At 31.9% G+C, this 24,560-nt stretch overlaps 1 protein-coding gene and 1 long non-coding RNA gene across 2 annotated transcripts; one reads left to right on the forward strand and one right to left on the reverse strand.

Moving 5' to 3' along the window:
• The first annotated feature begins 575 nt into the window (after window positions 1-575).
• On the forward strand, window positions 576-4,596 carry LOC107448351 (uncharacterized). Its single transcript, XM_016063514.4, has 2 exons — window positions 576-1,404; window positions 4,313-4,596. Exons 1-2 carry the CDS (start codon window positions 788-790, stop codon window positions 4,401-4,403), a joined length of 708 nt encoding a protein of 235 aa, XP_015919000.3. The 5' UTR covers window positions 576-787; the 3' UTR covers window positions 4,404-4,596.
• An 8,172-nt stretch (window positions 4,597-12,768) lies between these two features.
• Window positions 12,769-22,919, reverse strand: LOC147816681 (uncharacterized). Its single transcript, XR_015428735.1, has 3 exons — window positions 22,768-22,919; window positions 17,353-17,544; window positions 12,769-12,938 (listed from the first exon to the last, which is right to left on the reverse strand). It is a non-coding gene; the product is annotated as an uncharacterized LOC147816681 (long non-coding RNA).
• Between the last annotated feature and the right edge of the window lie 1,641 nt (window positions 22,920-24,560).

Consider the following 24,560-nt stretch of genomic DNA (forward strand, 5'->3'; position numbering starts at 1 on the left):
ATCCGCAGACATGCCATCACAATTTTGATCCTCTGCAGAGGGGATGACACCCCCGCTTCGGTAGCCCGACGACCTACACGCGAAGTCGAGCACTTTACGTTAGAACAGTTTAACGATGACCAATACCACGCACCCTCGTGCCTTGCGCAGACTGATCCAAGTGGTCACCCACCCGCACACTGACCGCAGCCAGTGATGCTTGACTTCAGCGATCTGTTGGGAACCGTGGCTTAACGATCAGTTCACTGCGGGACCGACAGTTTTTCTAACTCTACAATTAATAGCTACTTGCATCAGAAAGGTTCTGGGTTCGAATATCGGGCAAGGCGTGGATGTTCTTTCATTTTCTGCACTGCCCTTCCTTACTGTGGGAGCAACGTATGCCCACCTAATATGGTGTCCCTGAAAGAGTGGCGAACAAATCAGATGCCTGTATAACTTAGGTCATTCTCCAGGCTGGCATTGGAGAAAAAAAACCAATTAATTGTTAACGTCCTTAAAGAATTTTGGGCACGAACTGGTGACCTTCTGAATCTCAACCTAGAAATATATTCTGTAGGCCACCTCCGTCATTCAACATAATATACATCATAACTGTGATCATGTATTTCATCATAATCGTTATTTTCTAATGCATTGCTGTGGTGTCGTGGCGTACAGTTTAATGAAACGTCTTTGTCATGAAAATTTAGAATTTTAAAACAAAACTTTGTCAAAAAAAAGCTCCACTCAGTTAAAGAGGAATCATTTTACCATTAAAGCTTTTTTTTTTTAGCAATTTTTAATCATGGATGTTTACCGTGTAATTTATATTCTATTTTTTGTAAGTGGAGTTTTAGCGAGACCGTGGAGTGCTGAAGATTTGGAAAAATCCGTGAATGTAGTTGAGCAAATGGCTCCATCTCCGCTGATGACCACGATTGATTCAGTGTCCACAAGCTTAGCCAGGACATTGAAGAGTGTATCCCCCAGCTTGACTCCGCTGTTAAGTGTAGCCACTTTGGGGTACTTGGGCTACATAGCGTCCGTCATGTTCTTTCCCTCTCAGTTGTCAGAGGCGGGAATTCCCCTTCTGAGAGATTTCCAATTCGAAACCAAAGCCAGCAGAACTTCTGAGTCTGGATTCATCGATTCCTTGGCGACGGGCATATTGAAAGATATGATCGGCCGTACGGAAGCGGCTGATGTCTTGAAGAACACAAGTATGGAAGCCGTGAAAGATGGAATGAAAACTTTTAAGAGATCGGCAAGAATTGTGAATTCCGGTCTGGTGTCCCTGCAGGGGATGGTAGGAAGAGTCCTGACAGCTTTAACTCCAGATTGTATGTCCAGATACATGTGCCAGGTGGGGCAATTCACAAGCATTCACATGCCGGCTCTCGGTCCTGTGCTTCGTACCATAAAGTAAGTTTGATTTTTCTCATTTCATGTGAAAATTTTTGGGGAACCATGTTTTGTTTCTGGCCATTGACCTGTTTCTGTGAACAGGCACTGACGCAAATTTTTTGACTGAGTTCTTCGAAATTTGTAAATTTATAAACGATAAAGAAAACTGTTGATATTAATTATGTAAAACATTTCTTTTGAAACATTTTTGAAAGTACAATAAACATCAGGGTAAGCAAAAATCATGATTTTTTAAGGAAAAAAATCGGATTAATTTTATTTAAGACTGATTTTTTTAAATTAAAATCGTATTTTTTATTTTTCACATTAGCCGACCAAAAACAGTTGACTTATTATAATTTAAATAAAAATGTAACTAAAGAAGTTCATATTACTTACTAAAGTTGTTAAAATTATTTAATTATTACAAATTTGTCACTGAATAATAAAATCATAGCTAGTTATTTTTGTCGTGCTTAGCAATCTGAAGAGTTTTTAAAAGTAATTTTAAGAGTTTCAATTAAAATGCAATTTGTCTATTAGAAATCCAATGAGGACTAAATTTGTTTAAATCAGGAAATGTTATTGATAAAATTAATTACTTTAAGAAGTTCGGGGTTTTGAGTTCTTTTCTTTTTCATTATTGATTTACACTTCCACGTATTTAATTTTAAAAGTGCTTGTATTTAAATAAGTGCAAACTTAAATGTATATAATTGAAATATATTTGGTACCAGCAAGTTATTTTACATAAAGCAAATTATTTTACATCTTCAACGCAAAATTTATAATTTAAAGGTTTCATGCCACTTCTATTTACTTTTAATCATTTTTAATTTTTTTTAGTCTGTTTTGAAATATAATTTATCCTTTTATTATTTATTTGTAACAAACTTTCATTATCAATCAGATGATTAAAAAACATCACACCTTGTAGAATATATTAAGTTTGTGTAAAGAAATATTTTAAACTTAATTCTTTACGCAAAATTTCAGTTGATTAAAATTAAATGTGCTTTTAAAAATCTTAATTGATTTAAATCTGGAGTTTTCAACATGATTTATATCATGCAAACTCTAACTAAACATTAAAAGGTTCGTTTTTAAAATGAAGAAAAATTTTAATAAACATACGTGAAATGAAGTAATTTTATAAAACTTTCCTAATTCCATAACAAATAATAAAACTCTCAATGGGTTGCATTTTAGTCAAATTGTAGAAATAATTAGATGGTTTTATGATAGATTAAATATATTTGAAAAAGTCATTAAATGTGTTGATTTATGTAGTAATTCTTCTTTGGAATATAAAAGTGAGCCATTAAAAACTACATCACTATGTAGTAAAATTGTTAAAAAACAAATTTGTAGAAATTGACTTCTTGAAATTAAAAAAAAAAAGTTATGTTTGTATACCAATATAAATTCATTCTATTTATATGAGGGTGAATTATTGTTCCTCGCCTTCATTTGTTTAGAACTCAATTTCTGTTTGCTGTGAAGAATATTATAATGGTGTACTTATATAAATCTCACTACGTTTACTATCCAATGGGGAAAAATCTAACTCTGAGTATGAAAACTAATTGTGAGAGTTTTTACTGCCCTAAATTTGAAGTGTTAAACCCAGTAATCCATCATTTTAACTATAAATTTAATTTAAAAAAATTTTGAACAAAAATTAGAATTTTTTAAATATTTTATTTATATTATATTTACAAAATGAAAAATTTAAACACTGCCATTAACGTGTTTTAGATTTTGAGATTCAATTATAATGAATAATTCTAATATATTTTTGTCACACTTGTAACTCTTAGATTATATTTTATAAAACTTTTATTTTTCGAGTCTATAAAGCATGAGAAATCAATTTCTTTAAACGAATTTATCAATCACAAGTTAGATTGAATCATCAAAAAAAATTGAAGGTTTAGTTTAAATGAAGTAGAATTGAAAAATTAAATTTATGAAAGATACATAGATATACCCCCATACACAGGCACACCTTGGTAATTTTGATAATTAAAATAACGTAAGTTTGCACCAGTATTACATTTGATTGAGTCCCGCAGTGGACTGATCGTTAAGACACGGTTCCCAGCAGATCACCGAAGTTAAGCACCACTGGCTACGGTCAGTGTGCGGGTGGGTGACCACTTGGATCAGTCTGCGTAGGGATCGAGGGTGTGCGGTATGGGTCCTCGTTAAACTGTTGTACCGTAAAGTGCTCGACTTCACGTGCTGGTCGTCGGGCTACCGAAGCGGGGGTGCCATTCCCTCTGCAGAGGATCAAAATTGTGATGGCATCTTTTCGGATCATCCTCATGGGAGGTTTCCCAGACCGTCACCAATAGAGCCCATTGTGCAGCTCTAGTGCGACGTAAATGAACTACAACAACTACTACTTCATTTTATTGATGTGATATACAAATGCTTTATTTAAAATTGATTCGCATTGAACAAGTCAAAAATTAGTAAAAAACTTACTTTTAAATGATATTGAACAACAAGAAAACTGCAAAAATATTAGTTTCATAAAAAATTATTTAAGACTTAATCATTTAATTATGTTTTTTTTTGGCTAAAAATATCAATTTGAAAAATATTTGTAGAGGGGTTTTCTTTGTGAAACTTTTCTGAAAGTTTTCGTTATTTTTTTTAAAAATGAAATAGCAGTTTATGGATTATAAATTGTTAGAAAACTGTATATCGAGAAGTTGTGTCAAGTTCCTTCGTAATAAAGTAGGAACAAACACAACGATTATCATGAAGAATTTTGTTTAGCTTATTTTTTAATCCTTCGGGAATTTTGTTTCTAAATAAATATGGGCTCAACTTCCTAAATATGCCAGCTTCCTAAAAGTATCCGACTTATATGTTATAATTTTTCATAAATTCATGCGATTTTCATAATTGTTTGCAGCACATTTGATCTTGATGATTTCTCGCAAGCTCTGATAGATGGCACTACCATCGGAGACTGCAGCGCCGTCTTTTTTCAGTGCCCCTTATAGCGGAACTGCATCACATCAAAGAAACGAAGTTTGCCTTTACCACAACTGATTTAGAACACGCTGGACGGTTGTTCTCAGGAATCAATGTGATGGTTTTACAACTTTTACCCTTTGTGTATTTTTAATTGTTTTTAATTAATGCCCAAATCTGTAGTAAACTATAAAAAAAGTAATAAAGTGTTTCGAACCTTGCTTCATTAATGTCATATAACTAATACTTGTCAAATTACATTATATTAATGTCAAATATAGTTCAAACCTTTTGTTTAAAGTTTAAAGTCTGAATCGAGTGACACGTTATTTTATGATTGATGTAAACTTTTAAATTATTCGTATTCTATTTTCAAATTCAACAAATATTTATTTTCAGATTCAACAAAAGGCAAGTTAATTTTTCCCCATTTGATTCATTTTTGAGAATGATCAATACTGCTGAAAATTTAATCTTGACACACAATATTAACCACTTTTAATTTAACTTTCAATAAAAATTCATAAGAATTTTTTAAGCAAAAAGCTTTTTCCAACTAGACTAAGCATAAAGATATAGCTTACTCTAATCTGTTTTATTAAAATTCGATGAGAACTAGTACTTTTTATTTTTATATGGCACTTACATCACTATGAAGCCTGTTACTTATTGAACCAGTCTTAAGCGCAAAAGGTAAACTCTGTTAATGAACGCTTTAACTTCACTATATTAAGTTAAACCCTTCAAAAACTGGAGAATAATATCTCTTCAGCCACACTTTCAGGTTTTTAGTCCAAGAATTTATTGGGATCACCTTGTGAGTTTTTTGGGATTTATCCTATTATGAGGATTGTTTCCAAGAATACTATTGAAGAATGCATTTATCCAATAATATACAGTGGTGGCCAAAAGTGTGGACACTTTTTGAAAGTTTCATGTTTTTCAACTTTATGTGCTTGTAGAATATATTAATTTTCACTTAAATACAAACGTTTAGATATCAAATTGAAGGTCATTTAATGTAGAATTTAATAATAAATACAGTATTACAATATCTGTATTACAAAAAAAATTATGCAACGAATAGTCAGATCTATCTTAGATTTGCATTTTCTTAAAGTGATACTTACACAATTAATACTTAGTAGGATAACCCTTATTTTTTAAGACAGCTTCACAGCGTCTTTTCATCGAGTGAACGAGTGTTTGAAGTTCATCTTTCGTAATCACATGGTGTCAAGAATCAATTATAGCTTCAATAAGTTGTCTTTTATTGGATGGACGTTTTTTTCGTACAAGAATTTTCAAACATCGCCACAAATTTTCAATTGGATTGAGATCAGGGCTGTTTCCTGGCCATGGTAATATATCTATGCCTTTATTTTGAAAGCATGCTTTGCATACTTTTGCTGAGTGGCATGGAGCTGAATCCTGCTGAAAAATAAATGGTGCGTTGTTGGAGAAGAGATCCCTGATTGAAGGTATCAATTTTGGTTTCAGGGCAGTTTCGATGCATTTTTTGGCATTCAGGATGCCATCAATCACTTGAATTCGGCCCACACCATCTGAAGATATACATGCCAAAATCATGACATTTGTTGGATTTTTTGCAGTTGCTTCAATGCAATCAGGATGAAGCGCTTCGCCTACTCTACGTCTCACGTATTTCCTACCATCACTTCCAAAGAGAGATATTTTACTCTCATCACTCCATATTACTTGCTTCCACTGATTTTCTGACCATTTAATGTGTTCTTTTGCCGACTTAACTCGTTTTTCGCGTTGCTTTTGATTTAAATATGGTTTTTTCCTTGGAATTTTAGCTTGTAATCCAAATCCTGATAACCTTCTTCTTATTGTTTTTGAACTTACTACAATACCAGCTGCATTCATTTCACATCTAATGACATCTGATGAAATTTTTCTATCTTGAAGGCATAGCCATTTAATTTTTCTATCGGTAGTAGCACTTGAGCATTTTTTTCGGTCTGATTTGGCATCCTGAATTTCAAAAAATACATCGAAACTGTCCTGAAACCAAAATTGATAACTTCAATCTGGGATCTCTTCCCCAACAACGCACCATTTATTTTTCAGCAGGATTCAGCTCCATGCCACTCAGCAAAAGTATGCAAAGCATGCTTTCAAAATAAAGGCATAGATATATTACCATGGCCAGGAAACAGCCCTGATCTCAATCCAATTGAAAATTTGTGGCGACGTTTGAAAATTCTTGTACGAAAAAAACGTCCATCCAATAAAAGACGACTAAGTGAAGCTATAATTGATTCTTTGTACCATGTGATTACGAAAGATGAACTCCAAACACTCGTTCACTCGATGAAAAGACCCTGTGAAGCTGTCTTGTGTTTTTGCATCTCCGCAGCGCTACCAGCGCACCCGCAAAATAAATTTTATACAGTCCACATTGTCCAAGTTTGATTTTATAAACCCGCAAACTATCGCAAAACAGACAGAACAAATTTGAACTGTTTCAATATCCAAACCAAATTTATTTAAGATTGAAGTTGAGTGTTTTTCCTTACTTACATAAACACTGGGCGTAATTATTATGAGAGAAGTCCTTGATTTCAAAGTTTATAGCTTATGGTAAAATTTGCGACAAAACGTAACGAATTTTTCTGTCTTCATTAATTTATTCTTAAAAAAAAAAACTACTTCTGCGAGAAGTTTAAAATATGGAATCAAATGCTATATCTATTTTTTTAAATACACATTTCCAGCTGTCTTTTATCTTTCTTAAACTTGCATTATAAGTTAGGTCCGGCATTAAAAGCTCTCAGATAAGAAATCATTTTTATTTCCATCTTCATTTTTAACTTTTGTGGAGAGGAGGTTCGCTTTCACACGGAGCTGAATTTACACAGTGCGTAAAAGGAATAAAAAACGGATCACCCTGAATAACTTTTGATCTAATGATTATATCTTCACGTTCTAGGACTCAATCTTAATGATTCGAGGGGGTGAACTCGAATATGCTACTTAAAAAGTGCAGACGATATTTCAAGTACGAAATCAGATACGAAAACGTATTTTCTCTGAATAAAAATTTTTTGTTGACTAATTTGGATTTCTGAGCCCCAAAATCTATTGGGGGTAGCCACAATCTGGGAAATATGGTCTTCATAGTTTGGTCAGGCAAACGCTCCAAAGTTTGGACCCCTTAATGTTAATTTTACTTTTTGCGTATTTCGCCATATCTCGAGAAACTTTTAAAGCTAATTGAAAGAATTTTGCAAACAATTATATAATACGGTTGTTTAAAGGTAATTCCAAGCAAAAAATAATTTTTAATGTTTTTTTATTTTATTTAACGATAGTCGAAAGAAAATTTTGAATTGTAAAAGGTATAAATATTTTGCATCATTTTAAAGATTTCACATGGCAAAATACAACATTTTAACAAAATCGTTTGATTAGTTCCTGAGAAACTAAATTTCAAATAAGTCAGATGTTTAAAATTCGATTTCTAAGCAAATACGAGTATTAGATGTAAGGAATGTAAGGAATAGGTATCGGATGAGCAACTTACAGCAGAACTCCTAACCTAAACCTTGCAGCCCAGGAGCAGTCTTTTATTTTATTTGTACTCTAATAGATTTAATTTACCATAATCAATGGGTCAATAAATTTAAATCAAAATGTTTCACATAATTCTAGCTTTCAGTTACAAATACTGAATATCAAATACTATGGGTAAAATTTCCCCTGTATCACAACGGCAAAATTCTGAAGATATCAAAAAAAAAAAAAGTTTCTTTTAGATATTGATCAATCTAATTGGTTTTAAATACTCTATTATGTCTTGTCTCTATTATGTCCAAAATGTTTCGGGATTGTCAAAAATAAGATTTGCTTGGGAAGTGATTTTTCCTCTCATCTTCAATTATTATTTTTCTTACATCTGAGTTGCACGTATTCTTTGATAGTATTACAAGTATTGCATAGGTTGGGTTTGTTAAATAATCTGTCTTGAAGGAGATGCGTGCGAGGCATGGTTTGTCAGAAATTGGCTCATTTAAAAGTTACCATAAGTTTTTGTTTTAAGGTTGATCTTTGGTATTAGCTGTGAGATGGATGGCTTTTTATTTCAGGATTGTGCCAATTATTTTGCCTCGTGTATTTTTCTCGGTCTAGTATAGTTTTTTTTATTGTTTTCTCAATTAGAATTTCATTGATCTATTATCGATATTTGACAGGCGAGTTTTGCAAGTCGGTCGGTAGCCTCGTTGTCTCTAGTACCACAGTGTGCTTTTATCCAGTTTAATTTTAAGTTTTCTATCCGTAGAGCATCATCATCTAATTTCGGTTCAAAAACTGTTCGACCGTAAAGGGTTCGACATCGCTCGCAAGTCGTCGGGCTACCAAAACAGGCGAGCCATCCCTTCTGCGGAGGATCAAAATTGCGATGGCATGTCCTCGGATCATCCTCAGGGATGTTTCCCAGACCATCATCAATAGACCATTGTGCCGCTCTAGTGCGACGTAAATAAAGTACAGTATAGTACAGTTTTTAGTTTAAAGGCCGTGGTGGCTCAGTGGTTATAGAATCGGACTCCAGTCCGGAGGGGCAGAGGTTCGATCCTCGACTCCGCTAAGACCCACCGAGTAAATGCGATTTACGCGCTTGTAAAATCTCTGTAATCGAAAGTCCTGTGGTCGGTTGATGAGCCCCACCATAGGTACAGGAGTCTGTGGAAAATTTCCTTCCCTGTCACATCTATGTCTAAATTGTGCAGAGGATCAAAATTGCGATGTCATGTCTTCGGATTGTTCTCAGGGATGTTTCCCAGGCCGTTGCTAATATCCCATTGTGCAATTCTAATGCGACGTAAATAAAGTACCAATTACCAAGTTTTTGGTACAAACATTTTTTAGAGGCCGAGTGATGTCGCCCTCTAAACGCTTTTGTAGCGTGGAGGTTCTAATCCCAACGAGACCCTAGATGTATCTTCGTGCTGTCTTTCTCTGAATTGTGCTATCTTTCTTTCTACATGACAAAGTCTTATAAGCCGTACTTATGTAACTGACTACTCCAGCCCGCATGTATGTGTACCAATAAAATAAAGTAAAATAAGGAATTATAGAGCTATAAGTTAACACAAAGAGCGCGTCGCACTCTTCTATAATCAAAATAAAGTAGATAAATTTCTTTTGTGTGTGGATTTTTGTGTATGAGTGCTGATGTATGTTTTGCTACGAATGAGTAATATTCAAGAATGTCAAAAAGTAATTTTCAAGAGTGTTCCTGGTGGTATCCATAATTTTTATGTAAGATTTATATTATTCTGTTTTTAACAAAACTAAGAGGAAATACAACATATATGCGATAACATGTCAGGAGACAATCAGAACGCATGATTTTTATTTTGCATGTTATGAATATGAATAAAACTAAGTTTATGTATTTACATTTGCCACAAAAATATATGAGGCATAGATATATATTTGCAAAAACTTTTTTTTTGCGACAAATATATTAATTGGGTATAATATGAAAAAAGCACAACTACTTCCACTTACTAGGAATAACATTTACCTTTTAGTTTAATTAATAAACTGAGTTTTAAATATGCTTACTAAATTCATAAACTTCGGTAAAACAACAATATAAATTATTTCCAAAGGAACTAGACTAATACAATTTCAACCTGGCGAGTAGCGACTTATAACAAGACACTTCGTTTGATGCTTTTACTTGTTGCTAGAAATCAGGTTCGCAGAAAATGCTGTTTACTAGTTAAATTTAGTAGGAATAACACGATCTGTGACGTAGGCTATAGTATACCCAATTGGGTATAATATGAAAAAAACACCAACTACTTCGATTTAGTAGGAACAACATATGACGCAATGCTAAACGAATGGAATTTAGTTGTTGTTTATTTAGTTATTGTTATTAGTAGTTGTTGTTATTTGTTTTAGTTGTTGTTGTTTATTTAGTTGTATTTAGTTTCAATAACTTTTCTTTATAATGCAACAAAATCTGGCGAGCAGCTATTTAAACGATCGAACACTTCGTTTGTTTATTTGTGGCTTGAAGTTAGGCTCGCAGAAAATGCCGTTCATGGGTTAAATTTAGTAGGAACAACACAACCTGTGACGTAGGCTATATTATACCCAATTGTTTGAATCACGTGCAAAACAAAACCGTGATATCGCTCATATGCTGTTATGTATAATGAAAAGCCTGTCAAATTCAATATAATTTTCTTGTTCTCAAATAATGCACCAAGTTCTCTTTATCATCAAATACATTTTATACATATTATTGGTACTATAATATATTGATTTGATTTATTGAAATTACATACATTTGCTGACTTGTGTGCTCAATATAGGCTTATAAGTCATTGTCAAGTAGAAAATACAGATAGAACAATTCAGAGAAAGACATCACAAAGAATATATCCAGGGTTACGGCGGGATTCGAACCCGCTACCTCCACGCTTAACAGAGCGTTTGGACCGGCGATACCGCTCGGCCAGGGAGGCCCCGACTATAATATACTACTGAGTGGTCGATTCATGATCAGTTTTTTTCTTCTTCTTTTTCTTTTTAACTTTCATCTTTTCTAAATTAAACATGAAGAAAGAGAAAACCAAGGCTGATGCTATTTTTTATTAATGCTAAAAAGAATTTAAATCAATCTAAGATTATAATTGCTAAAGTAATGTTTTACTTGCTAGTGCCAGAATTATTTAACTCGTATCTCGAACTGTAATCTGTGCCAAGGAGAAAGAATTAAAATAGCGAAATAACTGATATGATCCTTCTCCGGTAATAACGTATAAGAATTTATAAAATAAAATTATATTCATATTTAAAAAGATTGAATAATAGTATTTTTGTCAGAGCTTCATTTGGGTTGTGATTCCTATAAAAATTGTTTTGTCATAGTAACTATTATTTTTTAGTACTTTATGTCGAAAAAAGTTTATTATTTTTCTTTTTTCCAACTATAGAATACTTTCATTTTTATTAAACAGGCTAAAGATTTTGATGTTATTTTTGTAATGTATTTTGAAAATTGTTTAATATGTTTGTCAAGTAGTTCTTTTGTTTTTCAATGAAAAGAAAAATTGAAATTCTTGTTGACAACCGTAGCGTTATTTGAAATTAGAAAATCATCTAAGTTAGGATTTCATAATGACATCTTGCTGATAAACCTGGTAAGTTAGTTAGTTGTACGGACTGAATTTTTGAGTTATTTTTAAAGATTTTTAATGAATAAAATTTGTTTCAATCTATAACGGCTTTAAAAAACTCTTTTTCATTAAATAATTTTTGGTATTCTACATAAAAAGTAATCAAACAATAATCAATAGAGATACAAATCAATTGAATATGTCAAGTTATTGGAAAATTTATCTTCACACGTGTATTCATATATAATACAGATTTAACCTAAATAATCCATCGAGTTTCAAAAGACTGTTTATTTACAAACAGACAACGTATAAAATTCGTAAAAATTTTTACAAAGCGTAAAATTTTTTTCTCACCACAGTACGTTTCAGTACGAGGTTAAATTTAAATTTGGGGGGGGGGAGCAAGATTATCCGAAATCAAGGTAACGGAGGGAAGAAAAATGCGAAAATCATGTTACCTTGGTTCGTCCATTCTATTTACAAAGAGTACGCTAAAGTTCGGCAAATGCTTCTTTGGTCATCCTGCAATTAAGTTATGTCCATATGGTATGTGATCTGGTGAACTTGGGGGCCACGACAACATTAGAAGAGTGCCGCTTAAGTCCTGTCAACCATCGTGCATGCTAGTCGGGCTTTTTAACTATCTGAGTTATGTATTTTAGCAATTATCACTCGATTTTTAAAGGTCGTATACCCTTCAGCATAAAATATTTTAAGGAAACCCAATCATAATTTTAGGCTAGACTTTTATTATATGTTTCCACACTTTTATTCTTATAATCCTTGAATATTTTAAGCTATCGTAAACCTCCATTAGTGCAATGTCATTTTTTAAAAATTAGTTTAACACTTCATAATCTACGACGACACCTATTTGACTAATTTTGGCACTTTCTACTTCGGGTTAGTTTGAAAAACCATCTGTCTACGTCGTTTATTCATTTGAATTAATATCTATGGCCATCCTTAATAAATTTAAAATTACGACTCTTATTAGATCTTAAATTCACAGGGATAAGTTTTCGAATAAATCTTAAATAACCAGCTCTAAAATTGTTAAATCCACATGCTTGCATTTTTGGATGTCTTAAAAAAAATTCTTAAATCTGCTTTAACCATGCGAAGAAAATAAGTACTGAATTAAATAATTAAAACTAGTTAACAAGGAAAAAGTAAATTCATCGTCTTTTAACAATATAATTCACACAAAGAAAAAGAGTCATTTGTTTTTAAGAATCTTTTTCTTTTTCAAGTTATTTCTGTACAGAAATATCTTCAATTATAAATCTTTGATTCGGCGACATTTTTTATCGATCCCACTACATTCTAATTTCTTGCCACACATTTCTTGATCCATAAGGGGCACCAAAGGATCGCAATCATCTCCCTCCTCTGAAAGGAAATATATATAAGATTACGTTTTAATCTACATTGATAGAAATGTTAATATTGTCGTTGAACCATAGTTATTGTGCTGAAATCTTAATACGATACCAATTTAAACTGTGTTTCCGTGTTTCTTGAATCGGATTGCATGATACTATCATTCAACTTGAACTATGTTACCTTGCTTCTTATGCCGGATTGCAGGATACTACAGTTCAACTTAAATTACATTACCGTGCTTCTTGAACCGGATAACATGATACTATAAGTTTTACTTAAACTATGATACCTTGCTTCTTGAATAGGATATATACATGATAGTATAGTTCAACTTTAGCTAGGTTATCGTGTTTCTTGAACAGGATTACATGATACTATAGTACTGCGTTTGAGCTACGTTACCGTGCTTCTTGAACTGGGTTGTATGATAATATGTTCGACTTGAACTACGCTACAGAGCGTCTTAAACCGGATATATACATGATATCATAGTTCAACTTTCCGTTATCGTGCTTCTTGAATCGGATTGCATGATACTATCATTCAACTTGAACTATGTTACCTTGCTTCTTATGCCGGATTGCAGGATACTACAGTTCAACTTAAATTACATTACCGTGCTTCTTGAACCAGATTACATGATACTATAGTTCAACTTAAACTATGATATCTTGCTTCTTGAATAGGATATATACATGATAGTATAGTTCAACTTTAACTAGGTTATCGTGTTTCTTGAACAGGATTACATGATACTATAGTACTGCGTTTGAGCTACGTTACCGTGCTTCTTGAACTGGGTTGTATGATAATATGTTCGACTTGAACTACGCTACAGAGTGTCTTAAACCGGATATATACATGATATCATAGTTCAACTTTCCGTTATCGTGCTTCTTGAATCGGATTGCATGATACTATCATTCAACTTGAACTATGTTACCTTGCTTCTTAAACCGGATTTCAGGATACTATAGTTCAACTTAAATTACATTACCGTGCTTCTTGAACCGGATTACATGATACTATAAGTTCTACTTAAACTATGATACCTTGCTTCTTGAATAGGATATATACATGATAGTATAGTTCAACTTTAACTAGGTTATCGTGTTTCTTGAACAGGATTACATGATACTATAGTACTGCGTTTGAGCTACGTTACCGTGCTTCTTGAACTGGGTTGTATGATAATATGTTCGACTTGAACTACGCTACAGAGCGTCTTAAACCGGATATATACATGATATCATAGTTCAACTTTCCGTTATCGTGCTTCTTGAATCGGATTGCATGATACTATCATTCAACTTGAACTATGTTACCTTGCTTCTTAAACCGGATTTCAGGATACTATAGTTCAACTTAAATTACATTACCGTGCTTCTTGAACCGGATAACATGATACTATAAGTTCTACTTAAACTATGATACCTTGCTTCTTGAATAGGATATATACATGATAGTATAGTTCAACTTTAACTAGATCATCGTGCTTCTTGAACCGGATTACATGATACTATGTTCGACTTGAACTATGTTATCGTGCTTCTTGAACCAGATTACATGATACTATAGTACTACGTTACCATGCTATAGTACTGCGTTCGAGCTACGTTACCGTGCTTCTTGAACTGGGTTGTATGATATATGGGGTTCGACTTGAACTACGTTACAGTGCTTCTTAAACCGGATATATACATGATATCATAGTTCAACTTTACGTTACCGTGCTTCTTGAACCGGATTGCTGGATACTATAGTTCAACTTGAACTATGTTTCCATGTTTCTTGAACCGGATTGCATGATACTACAGTTCAACTTAAACTAAAATGTGTTTTCAGTTAACACGTTATTAAAGTTACAGAAAATTTTCACTATATAATCGCTCAATGTATCTATTTCAAGAAAATAAATAGATAAAATAAAAATTTAAACTATGCCGATAAACTATACGCGTTAAGCTATTCTACATAAAAAGGCTCAAAGTCTACTTGATTTTCATAAAAATTCTAATTATAAAAAATAATAAAATTAAAAAATATAATTTTAATATAAAAGTTTTTCTTCATAATTGAACTATAAAATTTTTTATAGTAAAAAATTTAAACATATAAGTTTTTAGAATTCATTTTTTAGTAAAAATAAGTTAAGTCTGCTTAATTAAAAAATTATTAAATCATTGTTTTCGTTGTTCACTTTATTTCCAGATGTTTAATTGGAGTATTTTTAACTAGCTTTAGTATATGTGAAATCTCGCAATCAATTTCGACCACTTTTTGACAAAGAACTTAAATCTCTACTAGAGAGAGCTGTATTCCTGATAACTATTCAAATTTGAATAGGTCTCAGTTATTGAAATTCTCACCACTCTCCGACTCGCTAGAGTGATCAAATTTCAATGTCTGGTGACAATTCAGGTAAATTTTCTAAAAGGGTGCAAGCAGCTTTTTCCCATTTATCTCCTCGGTCATAAGCAACTTAACAAATGCAAAATTAAGAAGGAGAAAAATTAAGTATGTAAAGTAAAAATATTAAAGTTAATTAAATAAAGTTAATTTATTTTATAACCGACCCAATTTTGAGTTTACGACTACCAATGTTCAACTAAGTAGCCTTATCATTTTGAACCCAATTCAGAAGACAAGGAAACTTTTGAATTAAGTATTGAGAGAAATTTCGCCTTGGTGGAGGACTTTTTTGATGAAACAAACAATCATCAGTGTTTCATGGAGAAGAAAACCACGAGAACCTCCCACGGTTAGCCTGGCAAAAAGGGGGCTCTAACCCATGACCCTTCTACCACTGAGGATATTTTACGTTAGTATTATGGTCAGTGGGAGCCGTCATTTCGACCAGCTATCTCTAAAAATCGAGATCGGGGCACCTCATTGGGAGGCGAGAGCTCTACTCCTTGAGCCACCACGGCTCAAATAAAGCTCTTAAAAGTTAGTTATGTTCTAAATAATGTTCATTAAAGTTTAAAATGTCGTTTTGCAAATAGACGGGATAAAATAATTCTAATTTTGTGGCATCTAAAATGAAACTGTCTCACTTTTGTGATAAACTTCTATCACCACTGAAATTTCCCCAACCGAAAAATGCCCAATCGTTAAATTCAAAACTATTCAGAGTGTATTTTTTTTTTCATAAACTGTACAAAAACACATTTTTTAAACTCTTTGTAAATGGAATAGGCGTCCTAAGGATACACGATTTTTACACTTTATTCTTCTCCGTTGCAATGGTTTCAGAGAATCTCGCCGTTTCCCCACGTTTATTTTATTTTATACCCGTCGTTGAACAGCCGACCTAATTTATTGTTTAAAGACTACCAATGTTCAACTCCGTAGCCTTGTCATTTTGAACCCGATCCAGAAGACAAGGGTACTCCTGGATCAAGTATTGGGGGGAAATTTGCCTTCGGGGAGGGCTTTTTGAGTTAACTAACCCGCTTTTGCGTTACACGGAGGGGAGAACCACCAGAACCTCCGACGGCTAGCCTGACGGCAAATGCACTCTAAACCATGATCCGTCTACCACTGAGGATATTTTAGGTCAGCACTGTGGTTGGTGCAAGCCGGATGCGGAATTCGTTTTACAAGGTTAACAATGATCAATGCCGCACAACCTCGATTCCTTTGCAAGCTGATCGAAGTGGTTGCCCACCTGCACACTGACTGCAGCCAGTGAAGCTTGACTTTGTTTATCTGTTGGGAGCCGCATCTTATCAGTCCACTGCGGAACGCTTAATTTTCAGCTTTGAGGGAAATGAAAATACAAATGGCGAACAGAAGAAAAAAAAGCAAATTTATTTTATTTTATAACCGTCGTTGAGCAAGCGACCTAATTATTTGGGTTTACGATTACTACCGCTCAACTATATAGCCTTGTAATTTTGAACACAATCCAGAAGACAAGAGAACTCCTGGATCAAGTATTGGGGGAAATTTGCCTTCGTGGAGGACTTCTTGATAGAACTAACCCGCATTTATGTTTCATGGAGAGGAAAACCACGAAAACCTTCCACGGTTATCCTGTCGGCAAGAGAACTCTAACCCATGATCCTTCTACCACCGAGGATATTTTAAGTCAACACATAGGTCGGTGCGAGCGGGGAGCGAGAAAATACTCTTAGTTCTCAAATTATTACATTTTTTTAAATGTACAATCTGGTTTACTGTTACTAAAATTCAAAATAGAATTCTATGCCCAAATTCTTTCAACTGTTACGGTTCCTATATAAATACTTGACTCTTAACAGTTAACCTTGCTAGGACAAAATTGAACTCCCTTGTATTATCCATTGCTATAAGGAGCTAAGCAACACTATATGTTAAAGTGTAATTGATTATTCTATTTGCCTACATTCTATTAATCAAGAGTAAAATAAAGTATTGGTGATAGGTATGAACTTACCCAATATAGTCATACAAATGTCGCAACATCCACAAATCGTTCCTTTGGGCACTACAGATTGCGTTTCAGTACAGTTTGGTTCCTCACATGTTACGTACTGGCATATGTTTGGCGTACATGGTATTGAGGAAGACAGTGTGATGATTAAAGCAATCACAGCGATTACTTTAAACATGGTTTTACGAACTGCAACTATCAGAAATGTTGAAGATTAATTAATATAAGTGTAAATATGTACAAAGAGAAAAAAAACTACCTCCTAATATAGGGCAAAATTAACTGCCGCCAATGAGGCGACTAAATATAACAAATGGCGATTAAAAAATTGTTTGACAGTCGTCATCTGATCAGCAATTTTTTCACCGAAAATGCATATCACGTATATTATATTATTTATTTTAGTAAAATAAAATCAAGAATTATTTTGAATATTTTATAATGTTTCTAAAATTACTTTGAAATTTTTCTTCGTGTCACAAATGAACCTCGTAATGTTTATCTTATTTTGAAAAATGATTTTAAAAGAAATACCTTACATTATTAATATCAGCAATTTTTTTAATTGGTTAAAATTTTCAATTTTGAAAAAGTAGCCACTGCTAAAAATGCTATCAATGAGGAGCAGCAAAATTTCCTAACTTAGCCCTATACCTCCTGAAAATACTTTTGATCGAACGATAGAATTTTTGACATACTATGTTACATTTAGTACGAGTGACACACCTCAGCTGATTCATAAATACAGATCATAGGAAATCAGGAACTAAATTCACTTTTCTGTGAATTAGAGTGCCTTTATTTTATTTCTTATTTTTTTACTAATTTGGAATTTTGATTGTCAAAATAATCAGGAAAGGGTAACTGTAGTTTAATCATAAGTGGTATCTTAAGAGGACGCCATGCTACGGGAGAAACTTTTCATTGCAAATTCTTATTAACTTCCACAACTAATTTAAAATCAAATGTGTAGAAAAAGTGAGTTCAGACAAACGTAGAGTAAGTCATCAAGTTTGGAATACTAAAAATAAATTTAAAAACATCATAATGAAAATAATTTTATGAGACGATAACTTCGGACTGCGCTATGGAGAATTTCTCTTCCTGTAATTTCTTTGCATTATGAGATTTTGAATTTTTTTTCAGCAACAGTAGGGGAGAGTGGGGTCAATTGTAACAGGGTACGATTGTAACAGAGCAAAAATTTCGAGTGTCGGGTTCTAGATTTGGTTCCTAGGTGGCGCACAAGGTGTATTTAATAAATCTACATGTACACCCCTGATGGCAACCATTTTTATGTACTTTTGAAAGAGTTACATCACAAAAGATATTTTCACGCTACGTAAGTACTTTTTCTGGTATTAGAGTATTATATTGTTGCAAAGTAATTTTGTTTAAACAAATAAAAATTATTAACCGAATATGTAAGTGGGTGCCTTAATTAACATTTCAAGAGAAAAAAGATTAGTTTTGTTAATTAACTAGCATAGTTTTTAACAAATGAAGCTGAAATGGCGTCTTGGGGACGATTGTAACAATAAGTAAAGGGACGATTGTAACAGCTGAAAATAAAATTCATAATTTCAATTGCAATTGTTTAACCCCTTAGGTCCCATTTCTTATGTTTACAAACCATTACTTAACTCTTTAAGAACCACCAATAGTTTCCTATATCATCTATATTATGTTGCACGTGCATTATTTTATTTGTCACCTTTCACAGCATAAATTAAAATTTTTAACCCCTTAAAGTTAAAAGTTTAACCCTTTAGGACTCTGCTTATTATTATTTTTATTCCTAAAATATCACTACTGTTTTGATCAATAAAAAAATATATCACAACTACGATAATATGCATAATTAACTATGTTTTAGTAGAATTTATGAGCTGTTACAATTGACCCCGTAAGTGGGGACAATTGTAACAAGTGCACGACTGTCAAAAATTGTTAATAACTAAAATAATAACTTTTAAAATAAGGTATATATATTTTTTTCTAGTAGAGGATAGTCTACTTTACTCGTCTTTCAATTAATACTAATAATATATTGGAATTTTTGTTAGTTAAAAATAGTTAAGTAAAAAATGTTACAATTGACCCCACTCTCCCCTACTCACTTGTTTCTTTTTTTTTCTTCTTTTAAATTAGTAATGGAGGTGAACGAGAATTAGCGACGAAAAATTTCTCCCGTGATATGGCGTTCTCTTAAGGTTCAGACTCTAAGCGTTTATTCTACTTTTATTATTCTTTTTATTATGCTTTTATTATATTTTTGTAGTGTGTCTACCACTACGAAAATACAATTCCAAATCATTTGTATAAGAGACATGTTAACTCGATTCCATGATGGGGTACCTTTTCATAGACGGCACCTTTTCACGGGTTACCTTTTCATAGGTTGACATTAACGATAAATACTATCGGCACATTGGTGACTTCGGACGTGGTGTAAACACGCCTGCCTTGATAGTAACGCCTACTTCGATCTGAACACGCCTACTTCAATGGATGGTCCACATTGAACAGTTGACTCGATACTTGTGACTGCGACATTATCCACCTCCTCACGCTGTTGCTTCTCAGTCTCGATCACACACAACGTATACACTCGACTACCAAAGGCAACAGAAGAGCGACCACGGCTCAAAAAGTACTGTGATCTTAATACAGCTCTCTCAGCTTCTCACAAAACTGCAATAAATCAACTAGTGGTATTCGTTCATCGAATTCTATCACAGATATAGTTCTGGTGGGGGAGTACTGTAGTGTGTCTACCACTACGAAAATACAGTTACAAATCACTTGCATATAAGACATGTAAACTCGATTCTATATTGGGGTACCTTTTGGCAGACGAAGGTTGACATTAATGATAAATACTATCCCCACACTTTTATTATAATTTTTTGTTTACTTATTATTTCTTGTGTAAATAGTTTTAGAAACAATTTTCGCGTAAATAGTCTCAGATTTGAAACTTGTTCTGGTCGCATGTTAATTCAGAGATAAATTTCGAGAAAAAAATACTTAAAATGGTGAAGCAAGTTTCCTTTGTATAGTTTTAAAAATGTCTCATTTCAACAAAGGTTTTTTTTAAAATTTCAAAGTACAAAATTCGAATAAAATCGGTAGAAGTGCAGCGATTTAAAATTATAAAAATACATTTTTGAATTTTTTTTTATTTATTGTTAAGGGATAATTTAACTGATATTTTTAGTCTGGATTTTGTCAGACGTAAAATATTTGATTCAGAACATGCCATTTAAAGTTTTTCTATGTTATAACATAGAAAAAATGAAAAATAACTTATTAAAAATAATATTTTTGCATGTGTCTACATTTAGGCAAACTCTTTTATCTGGAAAATTATTACATTTGATTCAATTGTTCCAGACATGCATAAAAAGTAAAGTAAACATTAAGAGTTGCAAACTTTCAACCACACTTTTTTTTTTTTTTTTTTTTTTTTGGTAACTCATTTATTTTATACTTTCCAAATTTTTAAAAAATGCATTTTTCATTTAATACTAGGGAAAATAATGTAATTGTTAGAAATGAATAACCTTATTTATCGTTAAATATTATTTCTGAAAGTATAAATGGGTGATTCTACAAACAAAATCATGTCCAAACAAAATATCACAAGATTAGCTTCAGATAAAAAGTTTCAGGCATAATTAATTTTTCGCATGTATTTCCATACATGCAAAATTTTTTTCATTAATAATTACCTAAAATTTTTTAAAAGTTCTAAATGTGACTCTCCTGGGCCTGTTAGAACTTTATCTTGAATTTATTTAATTTATTTAAAATTTTTACACCGAGCTTTTTAAACTCAAAGATTTACATCTTTATTAAATTAATATTTTTTAATAATATTAATAATATTTTAAATAATATTTTTTGTCATATATAATAATATATAATAGTATATAGTAAATATAATATTATATATAATAGTATATATATAATAATATATAGTAAAATAATATTTTTTGAAACTGCTGAATTATTTATCTCACCAAGTTGTATTGTTAAAAAGTTTTTTTAGGGTTTTCGTGTCAGGGTTTCAAAATTTTAAATAATTTTATGAAAAAAGCAAAATTTTAAGCGCATGTCAACCCTATATATTTCTCCATTTTTTTTCTTCTTTTTTATGACGTCACTGAGCTAGTATTTTTATAACTTGTACTAGGTTGTTGTGAATCGCTTTATCGACTATATACGTAAATAGACTAATTAAACTGACGGTTTTGAAAAATTCTTAATAAGAAAACAGTTAAAAAAATAAATATTACAGCAAATTCATGTGAAAAAGCATAAAGTTCCTCCAAGAGTTCTTGTTTTTAGTTCAAAAAGTTTTCAACAGGTGACGCTGTAAATCGGAGGAGAAAAAAACTGAAAATCTCTTCGGTCTTGAAAATCGTTCAATGAATGAAAAACCAGTAAAATAATTTTAGAAAAAACCAGTAAAAAAATTTTTAGAATTCTCCAACGTCAACCACGATCACATTTCGTATGACGTGATAAATTATTCATACATAAAAAATAAATAAATAAATAAAACTGTGGATAAAATTTACAGCTTCCCTTGCGGAAAGATTTTGAACTAAAAGCTGTGACTCTGGGAGCAAACAAATGTACTTTGTCGAATAAATTTGTTTCAAGAAAATAATGCTCAAGGTTTTATTAACTGCTTTCTTATTTGTATTAGAAATGTTCTGAAACGTGTTCAGACAGACGTGTTCTGAAAAGAACAGCAATCTTAAAATATATTTTTGGAATCTTAGTTCAGGATTATATTCAACAATAATCACATTCAAATAAAAAATAACCAATTAAAGGGGGAAAAAATTGATCATCAAACTCTGTCAGATCATTATCAATGTCGATCAAAATGAATAATTGATGAGATAATTCAAACCCTGTTTATCCGCCACATGAAACTAAAGAATAATTCTTAACGGAACACAAACGTCGTTTTAAGTTAACTGAGATATAGGGTAAATTGAGTTTCTTATTTACTTTGTTTTAATCCCTTCTTTACTATAATCGAATTCTGTTAAAAATACATTAGATTTTGACAGAATATTTATTCACTGAAACATTAGTTTGCCATGATTTTTTTTTTTATCTAGTTTACTCTTAACTTGGATTCTAAATGTACATATAAATTACCATGATGACTGATAGATTATAAAAAATATTTAATTGCATGAATTATTTAAGCGAGTTAGTATAATTAGGTAGCTAAATTTACAACAACAAAAAATTACTTTTCAAAATAATATGAGGCTTTTCATTTTTTCTAGATCAGCTTTTCAAATGTATAAAGCAATATTTTCGATAAAATAAGATGTTGACACTAGTTTAATCTAAATTTTTAACAATTAAAGTTAAAAAATTCATACTGACCTTAAATGTTAGAGAATCTTTTCTGAGGTGTTTTTAAAAAAACATCTGGTATTTATTAGAGGAGAGCTTTTTCACATATTAAACACTTTACTAAATGTCTTCAGCTGCGTCTATTCCAGATAGTGATCAGATTATTTAGCGAAACATATATAGCACTATTTCCATAGCCCTTTTATTTGTACAGTCAATCACCATAATATAATTGAAAGCACATATCATAAATTCAATAAATTGATACTTTTATTTATTGCGCATTATTTTTCAACGGATTAGAGAACGTGTGTTTATTTTTTTGTGAATTATTTATTTAAATGGAGAATTATTTGATTGTAGAACAGAAAAATTCGTTTATTGAATGAAGTTAATTATTTTTTGTGCATTGTTTACTTCACTATACATACTTGGTAACACAATCGGAGTACGATGTTACGTTACAAATAGATTACAATATAGTTTTATGGTTGAAGATAAGCCTTTGCTAAAATAAATAGCATTACTACTAACATAAACTACGTTTTTTAATAACTATTCAGTGAACTTAGCGTTGAAAGGAACTGGCTTTTGGAAATCAACTTACTTTTATTGCAACGTGCTCTTTCATTTATTATTTTTTTTCTTCACAATTTTGTTTTAAAATTAATCTTTATTTTAACATTTACAAGTCTGTTAGTAAATTTCTGCGAATATAATAAAACTATTTTACACATGTTTGTGTAAATATAGCAAAATTAGGTTCTGTGTAGCAATTTAAAAAATTAAAATCTCATATAAATTTCTTCTGTTTTGTTTTATTTATGTTGTATAGCTTTATTCTAAACTGGGTATAGTCCCGCAGAGGACTGATTCCCAGTAGAACATCAAAGTCAAGCATCACTGGCTGCGGTCAGTATGCGGGTGGGTGACCACTTGGGTCAGTCTACGAAGGGACCAAGAGTGTGCGGTATGGGTCCTCGTTAAACTGTTCTACCGTAAAGTGCTTGACTTCGCGTGCAGGTCGTCGGGCTACCGAAGCAGGGATGCCATCCCCTCTGCAGAGGATCAAAATTGTGATGGCATGTCTGCGGATCATCCTCAGGGATGTTTCCCAGACCGTCGCCAATAGCCCATTGTGCAGCTCTAATACGACGTAAATAAAACTATAACTAATATGGGTATATAAAATTTAGTGAAAAAAAGCATGTATATTTTTTAAACAACGGTTACATTTTAATATATTTCTCAAAGTTGGACTATTCCTGTCATTTAAAAAAAAAAAAATCAGGTGACTCGTCTGCCCCATCTTAAATATTATAAGTTTCAATACTAAAATTTATACTTTGAAAGAGGCAATTTTAATAACATTTCTGAAGTAAAAACTAAAATTGAAGACTATTCTGACTTTTTATATCTCAGGCACTATTCAATCAATTTTTTTTTTTAAAAAATTTCATTCGAGACTAGATATTAAAAGAATGTAAAAATTTTAAACTTTTCAATTTAGAACAAATTATCATGTATAAATTAAAAATTAATAAATTAAAATAAGTTAAAATTTTTGAGTTAAATTATATTGAAATAATATTTTGCGTGAATGGGTTTAAATGTATTTTGATTTGCACCATTAGTTCCATGGATATATCAAAATGTGCTATAGATAACAAAATCTCCTGAGGCCCAAGCTTTAAATAATGATAGAATATGCAATTTTTACTTAAAAAATATGTAAATTATAAGAATTTTAACTCACAAATACGATAAAATCAAAAAATAAATAAAAAAATTTTTTTTATATAATTTTAATTATAGCATGAAAA

This window comes from Parasteatoda tepidariorum, chromosome 1, assembly GCF_982258835.1.
Source record: "Parasteatoda tepidariorum strain Cologne lab strain chromosome 1, Ptep-v5.0, whole genome shotgun sequence".
Lineage (NCBI taxonomy): Eukaryota > Metazoa > Arthropoda > Arachnida > Araneae > Theridiidae > Parasteatoda > Parasteatoda tepidariorum.

Bases quoted from the DNA above. Each gene is read 5' to 3' on its own strand.
- LOC107448351 (XM_016063514.4), top strand. From the start codon at position 788: ATGGATGTTTACCGTGTAATTTATATTCTATTTTTTGTAAGTGGAGTT. The intron at 1,405-4,312 runs GTAAGTTTGATT...AATTGTTTGCAG, and splicing joins CCTGTGCTTCGTACCATAAA to CACATTTGATCTTGATGATT.